This window comes from Eptesicus fuscus, chromosome 17 (genome assembly GCF_027574615.1).
Source record: "Eptesicus fuscus isolate TK198812 chromosome 17, DD_ASM_mEF_20220401, whole genome shotgun sequence".
Taxonomy (NCBI): Eukaryota; Metazoa; Chordata; class Mammalia; order Chiroptera; family Vespertilionidae; genus Eptesicus; species Eptesicus fuscus.
In genome coordinates, this window is record NC_072489.1 from 4,372,218 (window position 1) to 4,394,035 (window position 21,818).

Consider the following 21,818-nt stretch of genomic DNA (forward strand, 5'->3'; position numbering starts at 1 on the left):
CTTTTATTTATTGAAAATATTTTTATTATTGCTTCGATTTCATAGCTTGTAATTGGTTTGTTCAGATTTTCTCTTTTTTTATTATCTTAAGTTTTACATATGTCTCCTTTTTCCCCAATTGATCCCCACCCCCAACCATTCCCACCCTGGACAAGCCCCCACCGCCCCAGTGTCTGTGTCCATTGGTTATGCTAATATGCATGCATACAAGTCCTTTGGTTGCTCTCTAACCGCCCCCCACCTCCCCTGCCATTTGTCTCTGGATCTATTCTTGTTCATCATATTATGTTGATCATTATATCCCACATATGAGTAAGATCATGTGATATTTATATTTCTCTAACTGGCTTATTTCACTTAGCATAATGCTCTCCAGTTCCATCCATGCTGTTGAAAATGATAAAAGTTCCTTCTTTTTTATAGCAGTGTAGTATTCCATCATGTAGATGTACCATAGTTTTTTAATCTACTCATCTGTTGATGGGCAATTAGGTTGTTTCCAAATCTTAGCTATTGTAAATTGTGCTGCTATGAACATAGGGGTGCATATATCCTTTCTGATTGGTGTTTCTGGTTTCTTGGGATATAGTCCTAGAAGTGGGATTACTGAGTCAAATGGGAGTTCCATTTTTAACTTTTTGAGGAAACTCCATACTGTTCTCCACAGTGGCTGCACCAGTCTGCATTCCCACCAGCAGTGCACGAGGGTTCCTTTTTCTCCGTATCCTCACCAGTACTTGTCATTTGTTGATTTGTTGATGGTAGCCATTCTGACAGGTGTGAGATGGTACCTCATTGTTGTTTTGATTTGCATCTCTTGGATGATTAGTGACTTTGACCGTGTTTTCATATGTCTCTCAGCCTTCTGTATGTCCTCTTTCAAAAAGTGTCTACTTAGGTCCTTTGCTCATTTTTTGATTGGATTATTTATCTTCCTTTTGTTAAGTTGTATGAGTTCCCTGTAAATGTTGGAGATTAAACCCTTATCAGAGATAACATTGGCAAATATGTTCTCCCATGCAGTGGGCTTTCTTGTTGTTTTGTTGATGGATTCTTTTGCTGTACAGAAGCTTTTTATATTGATGTAGTCCCATTTGTTTATTTTCTCCTTAGTCTGCATGCCCTAGGAGCTGTGTCAGTAAAAATATTGCTATGGCATATGTCTGCTGTTTTGCTGCCTATGGAGTCTTGTAGGATTTTTATGGTTTCCTGTCTTACATTTAAGTCCTTTAGCCATTTTGAGTTTACTTTTGTGTATGGTATTAAGTTGGTGATCTAGTTTCATTTTTTTGCATGTATCTGACCAAATTTTCCAGCACCATTTATTGAAGAGGCTGTTTTGTCTCCATTGTATGCTCTTGCCTCCTTTGTCAAATATTAATTGAGCATAATGGCTTGGATTGATTTCTGGGTTCTCTGTTCTGTTCCATTGGTCTATATGTCTGTTCTTGTGCCAGTACCAGGCAGTTTTGAGAACTATGGCTTGGTAAAATAGCTTGATATCTGGTATTGTGATCCATCCAACTTTGTTCTTCTTTCTCAGGATTGCTGTGGCTATTTGTGGGTCTTTTTTTATTCCAGATGAATTTTTGGAGAGTTTGTTCTAGATCATTGAAATATGCCGTTGGTATTATAATGGGGATTGCATTGAATCTGTAGATTGTTTTGGGTGGTATGGACATTTTAACGATGTTGATTCTATCAATCCATGAACATGGTATGTTCTTTCATTTGTTTATGTCTTCCTCTATCTCTATCTCTTTTTTCAATGTCCTATAGTTTTCTGAGTATAGGTCTTTTACCTCCTTACTTAAGTTTATTCCTAGGTATCTTAATTTTTTTGATGCAATGGTAAATGGGATTGTTTTTTTAGTTTCTCTTTCTGTGAGTTTATTATTGGTATATAAAATGGCCATAGATTTCTGGGTATTAATTTTGTATCCTGCTACATTACTGAATTAATTTATTAGGTATAGTAGGTTTTTGATGGAGTCTTTGGGGTTTTCTATGTACAGTATCATGTCATCTGTGAGTAAGGACAGTTTTATTTGTTCTTTTCCAATTTGGATGCCTTTTATTTCTTCTTCTTGTCTGATCGCTATGGCTAGCACTTCCAGTACTATATCGAACGGGAGTGATGAAAGTGGGCATCCTTGTCTAGTTCCCGTTCTTAGGGGAAATGAGTTCAATTTTTGCCCATTGAGTATGATGTTGGCTGTAGGTTTGTTATATGAGACTTTTATTATGTTGAGGTATGATCCCTTTTGTCCCACTTTGCTGAGAGTTTTTATCAAGAAAGGGTGTTGAATTTTCTCAAATACTTTATCTGCATCGATTGATATGATTATGTGATTTTTGTCTCTCAGTTTATGTGATATATCACGTTTATTGATTTGCAGATATTGTACCATCCTTGCATACCCGGGATTAATTCCACTTGGTCATGGTATATGATCTTTCTAATGTAATGCTGGATCCGATTTACTAGAATTTTGTTGAGGATTTTAGCATCGATGTTTATTAAGGGTATTTGCCTGTAGTTCTCCTTTTTTTGTGGTGTCTTTATCTGGTTTTGGGATTAGGGTAATTCTGGCTTCATAGAATGAGCTTGGAAGTGTGCCTTCCTCTTGACTTTTTTGGAATAGTCTGAGGAGGATAGGTTTTAGTCCTTCTTTGAGTGATTGGTAGAACTCCCCTGTAAAACCATTTGGACCATGGCTTTTGTTTGCTGGAAGATTTCTGATCACTGCTTCAATGTCTTTGGTGGTTATCAGCCTATTCAGTTTTTTTCAGATTTTCTCTTTTTTCTTGATTGTCTTGGAAGATTGTATGTTTTTAGAAATGTATTCATTTCTTTCAGATTGCCCAATTTGTTGGCATATAATAACTTATAATATCAAATAAACAATATAACCTTATACCTAAAGGAGCTAGAAAAAGAAAAACAAACAAAGCCCAAAGTGAGTAGAAAGCAGGAAATAATAAAATTAGGCAGAAATAAACAAAACAGAGTCTAGAAAAACAGTAAAAAAGATCAGTGAAATTAAGAGCTGGTTCTTTGAAAAGATAAACAAAATTGATAAATCTTTAACCAGATTCATCAAGAAAAAATAAGAGAGAGAGAACCCAAATAAATTAAATCAGAAATGAAAGAGGAGTAACAACTGACTCCAGAGAAATACAAAGGATTGTAAGAAAATACTATGGATAATACATGCCAACAAACTGGACAATCTGGAAGAAATGGATAAGTTCCTGGAAACATAATCTTCCAAGACCAAACCAAGAAGAAATGGAAAATCTGAACAGATCGATTACCACTGAAGAATTAGTTAGGCCATATACCCACCTAGGAGGAGAAAGCAGTGGTTATTGCCTCGTCCTTAGTACTCATTGGCCTCTGTCTTTCTGGCAGTCTATTCCACCACTCTGATTGAATTTCTCATGAGCCCTGGGATTCATTGTCCTGATGCTGAGTTTCTTTCAAAGAACACACAACAGTTCAGTTTCTCCACAATTGTCTTCCTGAGCTCTGGTGGATAGTCATGATCTAACCACTAGAAATGTTTTTCTATAACCAGAAAAAGAAAAGTTGACCCATATTGGTTAGGATGAATTTTTCTACTCTACCCTATGTTATTATTTTTCAATTTTGAACATAATTGAGGACTTAGGCCTTTCATAGATTTTCCTTGTTACTATAATCTTTTGTCTTATTTTTTAATTTCTCAAAATGTCATTGGTGGATCAGTGGGAACCCTTTCAGCAGTTTCTTGGCCATCATATCGTGTCATCTTTGAGAGTCCTCGCCTGTGCGCACTCACTTAATCCTGGCCATTCTGTGTCCTCCTACCCAGTCATGGGATTGACTTCCCACCAAGCAGCTCAGGTTTCTTTTAGAGACTATAATCTATATATATAAAAAGCCAGCGACCTGAATGCCATAACGACCTGAATGACCAGTCGCTATGACGTCTACTGCAGCCAGTGAAACAGCCTGATCACGGGTGGGGCTGGCCATCCAACCTCCTGAAGCCCCTCCCCCTGGCCAGCCCCACCCCTGATTGCCCCCCCAACCCCAATAGGGGGTGGGGCCGGCCAGCCAACCTCCCATGGCTCCTTCCCCAGCCACTGATCCCACGGCCCACAGCCCCTCCCCATGGCTGGCCTCGCCCCCAATCGGACCCTCCACCCCAATTGGGGGCAGGGCCTGCTGACCAATTGCCCATGGCCCCTCCACCCAGCCGGCCGGGCCCTGATCAGGGTGGGCCATCCAGCCAACCTCCCACCATCTCCTCTGCCCTACAGGCCCAGCCCTGACCCACCGATTGGGGCCAGGCTGGCCCGACCCCACCTGTGCACGAATTCATGCACTGGGCCTCTAGTATTAGATAACAGCATTTGGGTGTTAGGGGCACACAGATAAACACTGGTGCTAGGTTAGGATTGCCAGCATTTTAGGGATAGAGCTGAAAATTACCTTTATTCCCCCCAAAGTGCATGACTTCATAGTTCATAGTTACCTGTAATTTTACTAAGTATCTATTTGACTTTCTCTATATGAGTTTTTATCTAGTTTATTCCCTCCTTTTAAAAAATCTGACCTACAAGTTTCTCTATTAACTCCCAGCTTTGTGCTATTGATTGTCATCCTAAACTGTGCACTTAAGAGACAACATCACCCCCTCACTCCCGAACCCTGTTTCAGGCATCCTGGAGTTGACTGAATTGTGCTGCCCATACCATTGTCTTCCCTGTGTCACTAGAACATTAAATGCCTGAAAGGACAAAGCAATTCAAATCTTTCTCCAGAGCCGACTACCTCGGTCTCACGGCCTGGCCCCTCTCTGGGAAACCCTCTCTCTTAAGGTGCCTGGAGGGGGTCCATGCAATTTTTGTGAAGAGTAAATAACTGAATGTAAACAACTAGAGGCTTTTAATATTTATCTAAAATCACCCACACATTCTTCACTTTTAGGTGTGAGGCTTCAGCACTGAATAGGAATTTTATAAAGGCAGTCCTTCCAAAGCATTTATTAAATATCCAGTGTATACCATGCACAGGGCTCGATGAGTGACACTTTGTAAGTGCACAATAAATGTTTGCTTTAAAAAGAATTAGAAGATTGGCTGTCCAGTAACAACCTCAGCAATCTGGAGCAGGCAGATTCTACTTGTATGTTAGAATAGCCGAAACTTCTGCATGGGCTCTTTGGCATGCCTCATCTATGGGTTTCTGCCCGTTAAAGGTTCCTCTTCTCTGCCTTGATTTCCTCATAAGTTCACACCAGACTTCAAGTAGATTCACTTACTATCATTCCACATGTAACAGTGGTACCCGTGCTTGCACAGAGAGAGAGGAAGAGGGAGTTGCATTGTAGAGATTTCACTGGGAGCAGTGACCTTTGCAGTAGAAGAGATGGTTCATTTCATTTGTTCAGTGACTGCGTGTGTGCTGTGCTCCTCAGCAGTGAGCAGCCTGAGTGCCCGCGGCGCCATCGGGGGAGGCTGAGGCAGTTTTCAAGTAGCTTTAATACAGTGTGATGGGAGTTTGATCGGGGCGTTGGAGGGGCTGGGTGAGCACAGGCTGGGAGAAGGAGGAGCTGGGGCCCAGGAAAGCTTGCTTTCTGGAGGGAGATGCATGTGTGCTGAGATTTGGGGCAGTAAGTCCACCCCATAAATGAGCAAACTCTTTCAAGCCAGCCATTGAAAGAAGGCTCGTGGTAACCTGGAACTAAAATTAAGAGGAACAGCATTGACCTCCCGATGTTTCAGAATTGCCCCAGGTAGCTGGCTGTGCCTGTGCTGCGGAGGGAAGAGCCCATGCGTTGGTGGGATGTGCGGGAGCTCAGTGTGAAAGGTCTGTCTCCTGGGCTTGACTCATGTTTATGTTGTTGGTGTTTCAGTCTCTCCTCCGGATCCTGGAGACGCCCAAAGGCCGTGCTGCTTTCAGAGTGTCCAGTGGGTTCAATGGGCTGCTGTCCCTGCTCTCTGACCTGGAGGGTTCTCTCCAGGACCCGCCCCTGCAGATGTGGGGGGCGGTGTCCCCCAGCCAGACCCTGGGCCTGGTCCTGCACACCCTCTGTGCGCTGTCTGCAGCGCTGCACCTGGACCCTGTCAACGGGGACTTCTTCAGGAGGAACGGGCTCTTTGAGAAGCTGGCTGAGGACCTCTGCTTGCTGGGCTGTTTCGGGGCCCCGGAGGAAGAAGGAGCCGCTCTGCACTCCGGGGAGACCACCAAGGCCAGGCCATTTGCTGATTTGCTGAGTGTGGCCTTCTCCTCTGTCAGCCTCTTCCCACCCAAGATACAGAGCTGTCTCCAGATCCTCAGCTTCCTGGACAGCATGGCCAGCGGCACCCTCCACCGGCGCTGGGACCTGAAGACACCACTCCCAGCTGGGCCAGAAGCAGCTGTGGACGCCCAGACGGGAGAAGCTGGCAGCGACTCCAACGGCAACTTGGAGCAGTGGCCGGACCTGGAGGAGAGGTAGAGCTTTGCTGCCCGCTTTGCGATCGGTCATCAGTGCATCTGTCTCCCACTTCCTACACAGACATCCTGCACGTGGAGTGGGGGAAAGCATAGGCTCCAAGCTGGGTGTGCAGAAGTGTCACATGGCTTTCTATTCTTTAAACCAGGTTAACTCTGACTCCACGCTCCCCTACCATGGGAGCGCATAGAAAACCAATCAGTGCACACAGGGTCGTGGGGTGCTGTTGGGTCCAGGCACGCTGACCCATCTTGGAAACTGGGTGCAGACTCGAGAGATTGGCTTACTTTCTCTTCGGCATCTTTGCTGCTCCTGGAGTGTGGGTGCCTGTGCCCGGCCTCCCTTGTGTACCGGCAGCTTTGTCTTGTCTTACATGCCCCTCAGGGCACTGCCAGGGGATGGCGAGGCCCTTTGACTTCCAGGACACAAAGCACAGTGTCCTTCCAACTGTGGCTTCTTCCTGTTCTTGCTTGCCATCCCCACTTCCCCTGGCAAGGACAACTGCTCCTCTTCTTCTTTTTTAAATATATTTTTATTGATTTCAGAGAGGGAGAGAGAGAGTTAGAAACATCAATGATGAGAGGAAATTATTTTTTATTTTTATTTTTTATTTATTTATTTATTTTTTTAATATTTTTATTGAGGTATTATATGTGTACATATCTTACTATTACCCCCCCCACCCCACACCCACACATGCCCTCCCCCCGCAGAGTTTTGCGTCCATTGTTTATGCTTATATGCATGCATACAAGTCCTTCGTTTGATTTCATAACTCCCCCACCTTTCCCAAACTTTCCCCCTGTACTTTGAAAGTCTGTTTGATGCTTTACTGTCTCTGTATCTATCTTTTTGTTCACCACTTTATAATGTTCTTTACTATCCCTAAATGAGTGAGATCATGTGGTATTTTTCTTTCATTGACTGGCTTATTTCACTTAGCATAATGTTCTCCAATTCCATCCAGGTTGCTGCAAATGATGAGAATTCCTTCTTTTTTATGGCAGCGTAGTATTCCATTGTGTAGATGTACCACAGTTTTCCGATCCACTCATCTGCTGACGGGCACCTAGGCTGTTTCCAAATCTTAGCTATTGTAAATTGTGCTGCTATGAACATAGGGATGCATATATCCTTTCTGATTGGTTTTTCTAGATGAGAGGGAATTATTGATTGGCTGCCTTCTGCACGTTGGACCGAGCCCACAACCCAGGCATGTGCCCTTGACTGGAATCGAACCTGGGACCCTCCAGTCTGCAGGCTGACACTATCCACTGAGCCAAACCAGCAAGGGCTCCTCTTACTTCTATAGGCTAATCTCCTGAATGATCTCAGACTGCCCCAAACCACATTTTACTTTCATTCCTAAGGCAGAATCCCACCAGAGCAAGGGAGGGCAAAGAACCCCCGCCACCCCCGGGGCTGGAGGGGAAAGGAAAGGACAAAACCATAGTTGGTGCCTTTCTTCATTCCTCCAACGCAGCAGCGACAAAATACAAGTTCGCGCTGTGATCAGCTATCCTGCCTCCACGTCTGTCATCTGGCCTTCGCGTCGCAGGGCATTTGCACGAAATTCGTGCATGGGAGTGTGTGTCCCTCAGCCCAGCCTGCACCTTCTACAATCTGGGACCCCTCAAGGGATGTCCGACTGTAAACGGGCAGTCGGACATCCTTCTCACAATCCAGGACTGCTGGCTCCCACTGCTCGCCTGCCTGCCTTCCTGATTGCCCCTAACCACTTCTGCCTGCCAGCCAGATCACCCCCTAACCACTCCCCTGCCAGCCTGATTGATGCCTAACTGCTCCTCTGCCAGCCTGATTGCCCCTAACTGCCCTCCCCTGCAGATCTGGTCCCCCCCAACTGCTCTCCCCTGCAGGCCTGGGTCTCCCCCAACTGCCCTTCCCTGCAGGCCTGGTTGCCCTCAACTTCCCTCCTCTGCCAGCCTGGTCACCCCTAACTGCCCTCCCCTGCAGATTTGATCACCCCCAACTGCCCTCCCTTGCAGACCTGGTCCCTCCCAACTGCCCTCCCCTGAGGGCCATCTTGTGGTGGCCATCTTGTGTCCACGTGGGGGCAGCCATCTTGTGTGTTGGAGTGATGGTCAATTTGCATATTACTCTTTTATTAGATAGGATAGAGGCCTGGTGCACAGGTGGGGGCCGGCTGGTTTGCCCTGAAGGGTGTCGTGGATCAGGATGGGGGTTCCTTTGGGGCATGGGGTGGCCTAGGCGAGGGGCCTGTGGTGGTTTGTAGGCCAGCCACGCCCCCCAGCGACCCAAGCGGAGGCCCTGGTATGTGGGATTTATTTATCTTCTATAATTGAAACTTTGTAGCCTTGAGCAGAAGCCAGGGCAGGCCAGGGCAGGCAGAAAGCTTGGCTTCCTCCATTGCCAGGGAAACTCAAGCCTCCTGCTTGCTCCGTGGCCACAGCCATTTTTGTTGGGATTTATTTATTTTCTATAATTTAAAGTTTGTAGCCTTGATTGGAGGCCAAGGCAGGCCAAGAAGCTTGGCTTCCTCCATCACCGGGAGCAACCCAAGCCTCCTGCTCTCTCCAGCTCTGTGGCTGCTGCCATTTTAGTTGGAATTTATTTATCTTCTATAATTGAAACTTTGTAGCCTTGAGTGGAGTCCAGGGCCGGCCAGGGTGTGCGGGAAGCTTGGCTTCCTCAATCACCAGGGAAACCCAAGCCTCCTGCTTGCTCCGTGGCTGCTGCCATATTGGTTGGGTTAATTTGCATACTCACTTCTGATTGGCTGGTGGGCATGGCTTGTGAGTGTAGCGGAGTGGCGGTTAATTTGCATATTACTCTTTTATTAGGATCATTCTTAGTTATTTTTCAAGTCTATTTTCTCACTTTATCTAAGTTTTAATTTATTGACTGAGGCTTTTTATAATGCCCTTCTTACTTTTTATTCCTCACATCATGAATGGTATCTTCTCTCGCCCCTGGCACCCAGCATTCTTGGCAGAGGTTTATTGGTTAGTATGTCCTATGAGCCAACTTTCAGCATTTTCTGTCTCTCTTACACAAATGTTCTGTGTCTGTTTTGGTCCTTCTTTCCTTCTACTTTCTTTGAGTTTATTGTTCTGGTATTCTTTTTCTTAATTTAACTGATTAGGAGATTAATTTTCAGTCCTTTTTTAAAATATAAATTTTCTGGTAACTACTTCAGGAGTATTACACAAGTTTTATATTGTACTTGCAATATAATTTAGTACTAAGTATTTCCTAATTTCTCTTCTGGACTTAATAGTTTTATTCTTGAGCCTTGTTTAATTGGCAGGTTTCCAAAGTTAAATAATATTTTTGGTAAACTCTCTTGGTTTTTGTCTAAAAATGTCTCTTTTTCTTCCATAATTCCTGAGTGATAGTTGTTCTGGGTATACAGTCTTGGTTGATAGTTATTTTCCTACAGAACAGAATGGGAGCCTTCCAGTGTTGCCTTTGAGAAATCAGCTGCATTTTTATTGCTCTTCCCTTGAAGGTAATCTGTCATTTTTCTTTGGCTGCCTTTAAGATTTTTTTCATGATTCTTGTTTTATAGTTTTACTATAATGTGTTTTTATTTATATTATTTTTGAAATTTATTCTGCTTGAAATTTATCAGAATTCCTGAATTTGATAACTGTGTCTTACATCAGTTCTGGATATTCTCCTTAATTTACTACTTCTTCCCCATCTTTTTTATGTTATGCTTTTCTAGAACTTCAATGATATGTTTGCTTTACTTTTATTCTAGTTTCCAATTTCTTATATCTCCTATTTCTCTTTCACATTTTCAGTGTGTTTGTCTCTGTGTACTGTGTTTTGTAAATTTATCTTGATCTCTTTTCCAACTCACTGAATCTCTTAGTAGCGGGCTATGACATAATGTTTAATCCAGCCAGTGAGGTTTTGAATTTTTAATTTCAGTGATTATATTTTACATTTCTGGATACTATTTTATTATTTTTCTAATGAACTTGATGATTTTATAGCTCTTCTCCTTGCCCATATTTTTCTCTCCTTTATTTCTTCAAACATATGAATCATAATTCTTTTTTCCCCATGGTCTTTTGAGAGTCTGATTCTACAATCTGTTGTTTCTGTGGCTGTCACTGAGGGTCCCTTGTTTCTTTGGGTAATTTGTGGCTTTTGACTGTGAGTCTTGCCCAGGACTTTCCTTCCCCAGGCTCCATGCAACCCATCCTCACTCTGGTCCCCGGCCTTTCTGCAGACATGAGAGTGAACTTAGTGAGGCTGTAGCTACCCACTGTGAGCCAAGCCTTGGCCAGATTCCAGGCCTTTCCCTTTTTCTTCTCTTTGGTGAGAATTCCCTAATCTCTTTATTCTGGGGGTTAAAGGGGTTCCCGAGGAGGCCTCTTCCCTGGCCACCTGGACATATGCAGGTTAACTTGGGATCTCATCTTGGAACCTTGTTCAAATGATTCCACCAGCGCTCAGGGCAGAAGTATTTGTCAGCACCAGGAGACACACAGTAAGTGGTCCTGGTGATGAAAAGCAACAGCCATTTATTGAATGTCTCTGGGGTCTGAGCACCAAACACTTATTTTATTTAACTTCTTCTCAAGCCCTAGACTATTACTAATACAGAAACCAAGGCTGAGAAAGGATCAATCACATGGCCAAAGTCACACATTTAGTAAGTGCAGTAGTGGTCGTGACCCACAGGTTGAGAACCGCTAGCAGGGTCGCCTAAGACCATCGGAAAACACAGATATTTACATTACGATTCATAACAGTAGCAAAATTACAGTTATGAAGTAGCAAAAAAATTAATTTTATGGTTGGGGGTCACCACAACATGAGGAACTGTATTAAAGGGTCGTGGCATTAGAAAGGTTGAGAACCACTGTGCTAGAGCCAGGCTCTGAATCTGGGTTCATCTACAAAGGCCTGTGTGTGTGGTGTGCGCGTGTGGTGTGCGTGTGTGTGTGTGTGGGGTGTGTGTTGTGTGTGTGTGTGTGTGTGTGTGTGTGTGTGTGTGTGGTGTATGTGTTTTTCCTGCTTTTTCTAGATATCCCCACAATAATGGTGATCCTTTGCCAAGCATTTTGACACAGTATTTTAAGTTTGGTTTCTAATCTGTGTATGGTGTCAGCCTGATTCTTTACAGATAATTCCTGTGTCAAATGTCACCCTGGTTTCACAATGAGAATTTTTAAATGTATAAGGGTCAGATTTCATAAGTAGCACATTTTTCCTCATTAAAGGAAATAGAGCGCCTTGACCTTCCCTAATGGTTAGGGAAGTGAAAGTTGGCCTGTCTGAGAGATGGGGTTAAGGGCAGGGCAGTTGGGCTGGGAATGGGGACAGGGTGCTCAGCCAGCATCGCGCTGGCCGGTGGGAAGCAGGGCTGGAGCTCGGCCCCCTCCCTGTAGCCTGTGTGCCTACAGCGCTGCTTCCTGCAGTGGGGAGCAGAGCCGGGAGGCGGCAGGGTTGGGAGGCGGTGGGCTCCCTCTCTGTGATGACAGCAGCAATGTACTTATGCTCGCCTCAGCTCAGCTTCCCAGCTGCACAGTGGGAGTCGATATCTATCTGCTGTTTAGGGACTATGGCTCGGGTATTATAACGCACCTGGAATAGGACTCAGTAGTCACTCAGGAAACATTACAGGCTCAAAGCCCAGTAAGATCGGGCTTCCTGATGACACGTACCATGCGGTCAATTGGAGAGACCAGTGAGGTGCTTGGGAAACTTCGGTGAAGCACCCCAACCTCTGGCCTTTTGCGCAGTAGCTTAGGTGCAAACCCTGCCACATGCCCACGCCTCCAGGGTGTTCTAGGCGTTGCCGGAACTCGAAGCTCCACACACCAGGCAACATTTGAGCCTGACTGTTTGCAGCTCCCTTGAGGGCCCGTGGGCTCTGGGCCGGAGGCAGATGGCGTCCCTCTGATGCTGGGTCCCCACGCGGTCCTCACTGACAGTGCTCTATTCTCTAAGATCGCTGCCCAGGGCAGCCCTGCATCTGGGCCCTGGTGCCCTGGAGAGTGCTCTGGCTAACTCCCTGCTGGGTGGGCCGCGCTGCCCTGCGCAGTCCCCTTCCGAGCGGGTCTTGCTCTGTCACATCCTCCCTTCAGGTTGGGCTGGTTTGTCCAGGTTCCTCTGGATGGCCATGGTTAAGTATAAGGGTGTGTGCATGCACACGTATGTATGTCTGCGTGCATGCATGTGTGCATGCATGTGCACGTGTGTGCATGTGTGTTTAGTACATTGGGAGTTGAGTGTGCGTCTCAGGCTCGAGAACCCAGCTGAGCAGGGAACCTCCGCGTAAGCCTGTTCTCCATCGATGCAGCCCCGGCCTCGCGGGGCCCTGGGTGAGACGGCCACTGCCTTCAGGTGGCTTTTGTGGCAGTGGAGCTTAGAATGGATGGGTAGAACCCAGATGGGGAGGGTGGAGTGCAGGAGGTGTCGGTTCCTCCTAGGAATGGCGAAGGCTTGAATAAGACAGTGCCCTGCTGGTAGGAGAACATGTGAGGCATGTTTAGGGCATAGCATGTCCAGACCTGGGTAACCGATTGGAGGGGGTGGGGTGGGGGCGGGCACTGGCCCAGGGTCTGAGAGAAGCATTGAGAGAGGTGTGGTTTAAAAGAGGATGGTGCTTCTCTGGATGTGAATTGCCAAAATGAGTCCATATTACTTTTAATTTTTTAATTAGTCACTCAAGAATCCATAGGCCTTTGTGAGAGGAGATGGAGCATCTGAATCCTGCCCCTTGATATGGATAGAGTCCAGACGGGGCTCAGTCTGACTCCCATATCTAAGCAGGAAAATGCTGATGGGAGCACCGTGCACGTGAGGTGGCTGCGGTGGCGGTGGTGACAGGAAGGGTTGGGCTCCGCTGGCTGAGTGCAGGGCAGGCGCTGCGGGAGGTGAGGCTTCCTGGGTCAGACTCCCCACAGGCCTCCAGGATTCTTCGCATGAATGACATCACTCTCCCTTTGCAAAATTTGGCCAAGCATCCCCTTCCCCCAGGCCACTCTGGGCTCCCACAGATACAGGTGATTGTGTACTTAGGGTTATAACTTTCAGGTACATCCACAGGACTTTTTCAAGGTACAAGTCATTCGGGAACACCAGTGGGAGTGGGGGCGGCTCCCGTGCCTGCAACCTTGGGATGCGGGGCTCCTGCCCCTATCCCTGCTCTGGGGATGCATCTTAGAGCAGTGCTCCTTGAGCCTAGACCGCCTGCATCTGAACCCACAGTGGAGTCACTGAAATGCATGAAAATCAGATGCCTGAACCTCAGTCTCGGGGCAGGAGTCCAGGGTCGGCTTTAAAAAGGCCCTCTTGTTATTGGTAAGCACATTCAACTTTGAGAACTTGTACCCCAGATGCTAGGCATCTTTTCCTTTTATTTTTTAAAAACAGCTTCTTTTAGTGTTAAGGTAAAATTTACAGAACATAAAATTGATGATTTTAAAGCTAATAACTCAGGTGGCATTTAGTACATTCACAAACTTGTGCAAGCTCGACTTCTATCTAGTTCCAAGACACAGGGTTGGCAAAAGGAGCTTTACAGTTGTTCGTATGGGAAGTACAATAATGAATAAATGATAATACAAGAATACACTCTATTGTCTGTACGCATAACTGTAAGCCCACTTTTGCCCCACCCTGTGTTTTCATTTTTCAGTTTTTAATTTCATTGCTATTTACTATCTTTATTATACTTCTTCTACTTGCTCTGGGCTTATTAATTTATTTTTAAATAGCATCTTATGGTAGAAATGTGGATTTTTCATTGGAGACCTTTATTCTCTTGTAATGTGAACATTTCAATATATATGTTTTTTTCTAAGCACTGCTTTAGCAGCACCTCACAAACTTTTCTATGGTCATTATTATTGAAGCTCAAAATATTTTAAATTTTTCTTGCAACTTTCCATTTGACCCATAGACTATTTAGAAACATGTTGCTTACAACATGTGTGTACTTAATACCACTGAACTGTACACTTAAAACAGTGAAGGTAGTAAGTTTTTGTTATGTGTATTTTACCACAGTAAAAAAAGAGGTATGTTGTCTAATTCCCAAGTCTGGATCCTTTTCAGTTTTCTTTCTGTTGTTCACGTTGACTTTAATGCTGTTGTGATTAGAGAATGCATTTTGGATGATTTTATGTATTTGGGATGTTTTAAGGTTTGTTTTATGGCCCAGAGCTCATTAGATGTTGACATGTGCTCCATGAAAACTTGACAAGAATGTGTATTCTGCAGCTGTTGAGTGGAGTGTTTCTAGAATGCCACTATAACAGTTGGTTGGTGGTGGTCAGTTCTATATCTTTGGTGATTTTCTGTCTATGTTTTCTATCACCTACTGAGAAAAGAGTGTTGAATTATATATAACTAGAGGCCCAGTGCACGAAATTCGTGCATCGGGGGGTATGTCCCTCAGCCCAGCCTGTACCCTCTCCAATCTGAGACCCCTCGAGGGATGTCCGACTGCCCGTTTAGGCCCGATCCCACCGAGGACTGCTGGCTCCCAACTGCTCGCCTGCCTGCCTCATGATTGCCCCTAACCGCTTCTGCCTGCCAGCCAGATCACCCCCTAACCACTCCCCTGCCAGCCTGATTGAAGCCTAACTGCTCTCCTGCCAGCCTATATGCCCCTGACTGCCCTCACCTTCAGGCCTGGTCCCCCCTAACTGCCCTTCCCTGCAGGCTTGGTCCCCCCTAACTGCCTTCCCCTGTAGGCCTGGTCACCCGTAACTGCCCATAACTGCCCTCACCTGCAGGCCTGTTCCCTCCCAACTGCTCTCGCCTGCAGGCCTGGGTTGGGGCCGGCTGGTTTGCCCTGAAGGGTGTCCCGGATCAGGGTGGGGGTTCCCTTCGGGTGTTGGGCGGCCTGGGTGAGGGGCCTATGGTGGTTTGCAGGCCAGCCATGCCCCCCGGCGACCCAAGTGGAAGCCCTAGGATCTGACATTTATTTATCTTCTATAATTGAAACTTTGTAGCCTTGAGCGGAGGCCTGGGCCGGCCAAGAAGTTTGGCTTCCTCCATCACCGGGGAAACTCAAGCTTCCTGCTTGCTCTGTGGCTGCAGCCATTTTTGTAGGGATTTATTTATCTTCTATAATTAAAACTTTGTAGCCTTGAGCGAAGGCCAGGGCCGGCCAGAGTGGGCAGAAAGCTTGGCTTCCTCCATTGCCAGGGAAACCCAACCCTCCTGCTTGCTCAGTGGCTGGCCGCCATCTTGGTTGGGTTAATTTGCATACTTGCTCCTGATTGGTTGGTGGGCATGGCTTATGGGTATAGCGGAGTGATGGTTAATTTGCATGTTTCTGTTTTATTAGTGTAGATTGAGGATTTGTCCTTTTACTTCTCTCAGTTTTTATGAATTCTGATGCTCCTTTGTGAAGTGCCTTCACATTTTGGATGCTATGCCTTCTTTCATCATTATGCAATACTAGAGGCCCAGTGCATGATTTAATCATGCACTTGTAGGCTGTCTGTCCGCTGGTCGGGACGGGTGTGGCCTGCAGCTCCGAAGTCCCTGGGCCCCTAGGGCGAGGCGAGGCGGGGCGGGGGCGTGGTCCTCTGGCCGCCGGAGCCCAGGCCGGGGTCTTGCCTTCACCTCCCGCCCAGGAAGCCTGGGGCCGCCGCCGCCTCCTCTGCCTTCCAGCTCCCTCATGAGCCCTCCCTCGGCCGGCCCGGGCTGCGTGGAAACCCACGTCCTCTGCGGACACCACCGTGCGCTCCTGTGGCCCAACTGCTGCCAGACTCCTCCCCCGGGAGCCGCGCTGCCTGCCCGCCCGCGCTGCCTAGTCAGCCGGGGCCGCCAGACACCTGGCTCGCTGCCCCAGAGGCCCCTTCTGTGCCGCAGCACAGCCATGGCACAGACGCTGAGCTCGCACCGCCGCTGGCAGCGGGAGCTCAGTGTCCTGCCGGCCCAATCACCACCCCGGCCACCCTGAGTCCTGCCCCCTGCACCTCCTGCTGGCCCAATCATAGGCGTAGCGGAGTGATGGTAATTTACATATTACCTTTTTATTATGTAGGATACCTGTTGATTCCTGGCAATATTCTTTACTCTGAAGTCCTCTTTCTCTAAAATTAACAGAGCCACACCAGCTTTCTTTGGATTAGTGTTAGCATGGTATACCTTTTCTATCCATTTACTTTTAACCTCTCTGTATTATTATATTTAAAGTGAATTTCTTGTAGATGGCATATAGTTTAGTCATTTGCTTTTTCCATTCCGATGATATGTGTCTATTAATTGGTATATATAACCCCATTTTTATTCAGTGTAGTTTTTGGTGTGTTTGGATTTAGGTCTACTATCTTATTTGCTTTCTCTTTGTTCCCTCTTTTTTGTTCTCTGTTTCTCTTTCCCTACCTTTTTGTGGATTATTTGAATGTATTATCTTATTTCATTTGAATTTACCTACTGAATTTTTACTCTCTCTCTTTGTTTAGCTTCTTTGATGCTCGTCCTAAGGATTATGATAAACATACTTAACATTTTAACAGCCTACTTATAATTAACGTTTTGCTGCTTCAAATAAAGTATAGAAACCTTACCTCTATGTAGATCCCTTTGGCCTCCCCTGTCTGTTATAGTTGTCATGTGCATCCCATCTATTATAATTTGCTTCCAACCATTATGCGTGTTTTAAGAACTTAAGAGATAAAATAGTCTATTTTACTTATCCAAACATTTACCATTTCTGTTGTTCTTTCTTCATTACTGAAATACCAAGTTCCTTCTCTTATGATTTCCTTCTCACCTGAAGAAATTCTTTTAGTATAATTTTTTTAGAGAAAATTTAATGATAAGAAATTCTCTGTATTTACCTCCACCTGGGAGAATATATTTATTTCTGTTTTAGTTCCTGAAGGGTGTTTTTGCTGGATAGGAAATTCTGTGCATTTCTTTTCAGCACTTAGAAACACTGTTCCCTGCCTTCTGCTTTCTCAGAGAAAACCCACAGCCATTCACACTGCTGTGTGCCTGTGTGTGACGTGTTGTGCTTCTCTGGCTGCCTTCAGGATTTCTCACTGTCTTTGGGATTGAACAGTTGGTTATGATGTGCCTGGACATGGACTTTTCTGTTGTTCATTTGCATTTAGCTAAGCTTCTGGAATCTTTAACGTTACCAAATTTGAAGAAATATTGGCTAAAACCTTCCTGAACATGTTTTATTTTTACACCTCACTCCTCCTCCTCTCCTGGGGAACTCCCAACAACTGGAATATTAGTTAGATTTTTTGGTTTCACGACGTGTGACATTGAAACTTTCTTCATTTTTTTTTTGTCAGATTTGGCAATTTCAAATAATTTATCCTCAAATTCATGGACTCTTTCCTCTCTCACCGTATTCTCTTATTGTTCTCATTCAGTGAGATTTAAAAATTTCAGTTACTGTAATGTTCAGTTTGTAAACTTTTATTTGATTTCTTTTATTGATTCAATTTCTTTACTGCGACTTTCTAGTTTTTCATTCATTTCAAAAGTATTAACCTTAACTTCTTAGAGTTTGGTTAATAATAGCTGCTTTAAAGTTTTTGTCCAATAATTCAACATCCGTGCCATCTCAGACTTAGCACCTTTTTCTGGGTGAGAGAGTGAGGTTTCCATGGTTCATTCTATGCGGAATAAGTTCAGATTGTATCCTGGACACTTGGAATGTTATGGACGCTGGCTCTTGCTAACATTTTCTGCAGAATGTTGATTACTTTGCTTTACCAGGCAATTGGCCCAGCTGGGTTCAGGTTTCAAAGACTTTGCAGCGTGGTTTGATCTATCCTGCACTTGCCCCAGGCGATAGCCAGTCCTGGGTGGCGGTCTGCCACCAAGTTCAGTTCTCAAAGCCTTAGAATGTGGTTTAGCACCAGATCACACATGTGCAGCTCGGAATTGCGCCCAGAGTTTGATACAGAGCTTAGTGATCTCATTCGTAAGCCTTTTCCTCTTCATCATCTCCCCAACACTTTCTGACGCCCTGGCCCTTCCTTTCCTTGTCTAGACATTCATGGCCTTTGTTTCCCTGCTCACCACACACTTCACACACTGTACCTGTCTCTGGGGCCAAGCAGGTGGAGGAAAGGAGACAAAGCAAGGAGGATTTTGCCTACACTTTGGGACCATAGTTCCTCTAGTCAGAGAACAGGATTCTCCTCCCGGGAGCTCCAGACCCTGCCTAGCACTGCTTCTGCCGTGGGGCTGCCTGATGCCTGGGGAGAGAAAGAATGGAGAAACCCACAGAAAGTCCATGGTCTCCGCCAGGGCGTGTGGCTTGTAGGAGCCTCCTTTCCGGCTCCTCAGACCAGAAACAGCGGCCTCCTCTTGGATCTGTGTGCCGTGTCCACACGCCGTGCATGGTTCTGCGTTTGGGCTCCCTGCGAGCCCGCCCCAGGGGTGCTGCGGGGCTCCGGGAAACCCACTGCCCGCCGCCTGTGCTCCGGGCTTGGTTTCTTTCTCTGCCGCTGCTCACTTTTCAGAGTTCTTAGGAGGCCGCTCACGCATCCTACCTGGGATTTTAGTTGCATTCAGTGGTAGGACATAGGAGAGTGTGCTTACACCAACTTGAAGAGGCCTGGAAGTGTGTGAGTGTGTGTGTGTGTGTGAGTGTATGTGAGTGTGTGTGTGTGTGAGTGTGTGTGTGTGTGTGTAAGTGTGTGAGTGTGTGTGTGAGAGTGTGTGAGTGTGTATGTGAGTGTGTGTGAGTGTGTGTGAGTGTGGGTATATATGAGTGTGTGTGTGTGAGTGTGTGTAAGTGTGTGTGTGAGTGTGAGTGTGAGTGTGTAAGTGTGTATGTGAGTGTGTGTGAGTGTGTGAGTATGTGTGTGTGTGTGAGTGTGCGTGTGTGATTGTGAGTGTGTATATGAGTGTGTGTGAGTGTATATGAGTGTGTGTGTGAGTGTGTGTGTGTGTGTGTGAGTGCGTGAGTGTGTGAGTGTGTGTGAGTGTGTGTGAGTGTGTGTGAGTGAGTGTGTGTGTGTGTATGTGTGTGTGTGTGTGTGTGTGTGAGTGTTTGTGTATGTTTAACATAAAATGAAAAATTCACCATCTCCCACACATCTGCAGAGACGGGGAGTGAACCAGGAGCCACTTCCGTTGAGCACCAACTCCTCGCCAGGCGCCGGGCCTCGGTGCACAGAAACGTCGCCCTCCTCCTCTGTGCAGAAAGGGTAGTAGTGTCAGCGCCAGGCAGAGTTGGGGAAATTAGCTCAGATTAATTAGTTCAAGGTCATGTGGACATAAGTGGCAGACTGAGGGTGTGTGTCGTGGCCTCTCTTAGAAAGGTCCAGAAAGGTCTGTGGGAAACAGAAGTGACAGAAGGCTCAGGCTGATGTGCTTCTCCTCTGTCTGCAGGACGGAAGAAGGTGATGCCGTGATCACGCACCCCGGGGCCCTGTGCATCATGGTCCAGCTTCTGCCTCGGCTGTACCATCACGACCACGCCCAGGTACGTGTGACACACACGGCTGCCTTTTTACCCGGCTGGCCTTTCAGCCCTGGCTGGGGACTTGGCTTTCCTTTGCGCCATTGCCCTCGGCACCCTGTGTGAGCGTGAGCGGAGCCACTCGCGCAGAGGGCCGTCTGCAGGGCCTGTGATGCCCCCGAGAAGCTGGGTGAGTCCTGCTCCCTTCCCAGCCGTTCAGGACCCAGCACTTCTGTGTGCATGGCCACCTCGTGAAAACAGCAGCCAAACCAGACCGGGCTGCGATGATGGCGCCCTCGCGAGGCCAGTCCGGGCGCTGAGGACATCAGTGGGCATTGGGGGACCCCAAGTCCTTGCTCCCTGCATGCTCCTCTCCTGGTGCGGCTGCGCTCTGGCCGGGGCTCTGTGCAGGCAGAGCTGGGCTAACAGCAGACACTGCCCACGGAGCCTGCATCTGCGCGGGGACCCGGAGGGGTGACAGTGCGGACAGACAAAGTGAATAAGCTCACAAACGAATCCCCAGTTACACACTGTGACAAGGGATGTTCCGGGGAAATCCAGGGTGCTGGGAGGGAACCCCGGAATGGAGGCGGGGGGCCCAATCACATCTCACTCGGTGAAGGGGGAGGTCAGGGGGCCGCCTCTTAGATGGTGGCCTTTAGGCAGGGGAAGGAGCCTGCGGGGTGGCCTGGCAGGGAGCAGGGCAGCGTGGGGACCAGGCGGGTGAGAGGTGGGGCGGCCAAGGAAGGAGCGGCCTGTGTGGAGGTTTAGCCTGGAGCAAGCACCCTCCAGAGTGAGGGAAGGATGAGGCTCACAGGTTTTTGTATCAAAACCTTCCTGTGGCTGTGAGGTGGCCTGGGTGGCTGTGAGGCGGGGGGGGGGGGGGGGGGAGGGCACTGTGAGGCAGGGCAGAGGAGGGTGGGGGGGAGACAGCAGCCAGGAAGCCACGCCCACGGTCCGGGAGACACGTGCAGGCACGCGGCCAGGCTGTTTGTTGGAAAATGTGAAGCGGAGGGCGTCAAGACCCTCAGAGATAGAATCACTGTCCCAAGCTGAACGGGGTGCCGGGAGCGGGAAGGGGGGCCAGGCTGAGCTGCGGCTCTGAGCACTCTCAGCGGGGCGGTGACAGCCTCGGGAGTTGTGGGGAGCAGCTGCGGAGGGAAGACCTGGCAGCGCACCCTAGATTCCCAGCGGCTGAAGGGGCCGAGTGGACTGAGCTGCGGGTGGGCCTGGCGTGGGCCCTTCGCTGTTTGAGTAGCCTCACAGCAGGTGGGGGGCGGGCTGTTGTCTCCACGCTAGCCAGCCGGGAAATGGAGGCACGGATCCCTTAAATACTTTGTAAGGGCTCCCACTGGTGCCCCGGCGTTAAATGCGGTCCTGCCTGGTGGGGTCTCGTGGCTTCTGAAGGAAGAGTGGGGGTGGGAGGCACAGGCCCAGCTTTGCTGTGGGAGTTTAAAAGGAGGTGGCATGTTGTAGGAAGACACGACAACTCGTGGCCTTACTCATCGCAGCCTGAGAATGACAGGGTTAGGAAACAGGGTGCAAGCCCTCCGAGGTGGGGCGGGTGGGTGAAGCAGGGAGCGCGAAGGTGGGGCTGTGCTCACGGGGGAAACGCTAGTGTTTGGTCAGGAGTGACAAAGGACCAACGCCGTCCCGGTCTGCGTGTCCCTTCGTCACCGAATCCCTTTTCTGGTCCCTGTTTCTCTGCTGAAAAGTGACGACACGGTGATGTTCAAACCAAGGAGTAGGGAGACATCTAATAGTGACGTGAATGCGCCGTGTAGTTGGCAACATTTATGGAAAAGCAGTGGGCGGGGCTAACGTGGACCAGGCTGCTCATCAGTTACCGTTGCTGTGGGACAAACTGCTGCCCCGGTAACGATGACGGCCGTTGTCTCATTTCTGCGGGTCAGGAGTTCAGGCAGGCGCAGCCC

At 47.4% G+C, this 21,818-nt stretch overlaps 1 protein-coding gene across 1 annotated transcript in view; it reads left to right on the forward strand.

Moving 5' to 3' along the window:
• The window catches only part of WDFY4 (WDFY family member 4), a 234,656-nt gene that overhangs the window by 37,607 nt on the left and 175,231 nt on the right, over nt 1–21,818 (forward strand). Inside the window, exons 11-12 of the mRNA XM_054729209.1 lie at nt 5,907–6,487; nt 19,815–19,908. Coding sequence (XP_054585184.1) covers nt 5,907–6,487; nt 19,815–19,908 — 675 coding nt within the window. The remainder of the gene's footprint in view (nt 1–5,906; nt 6,488–19,814; nt 19,909–21,818) is intronic.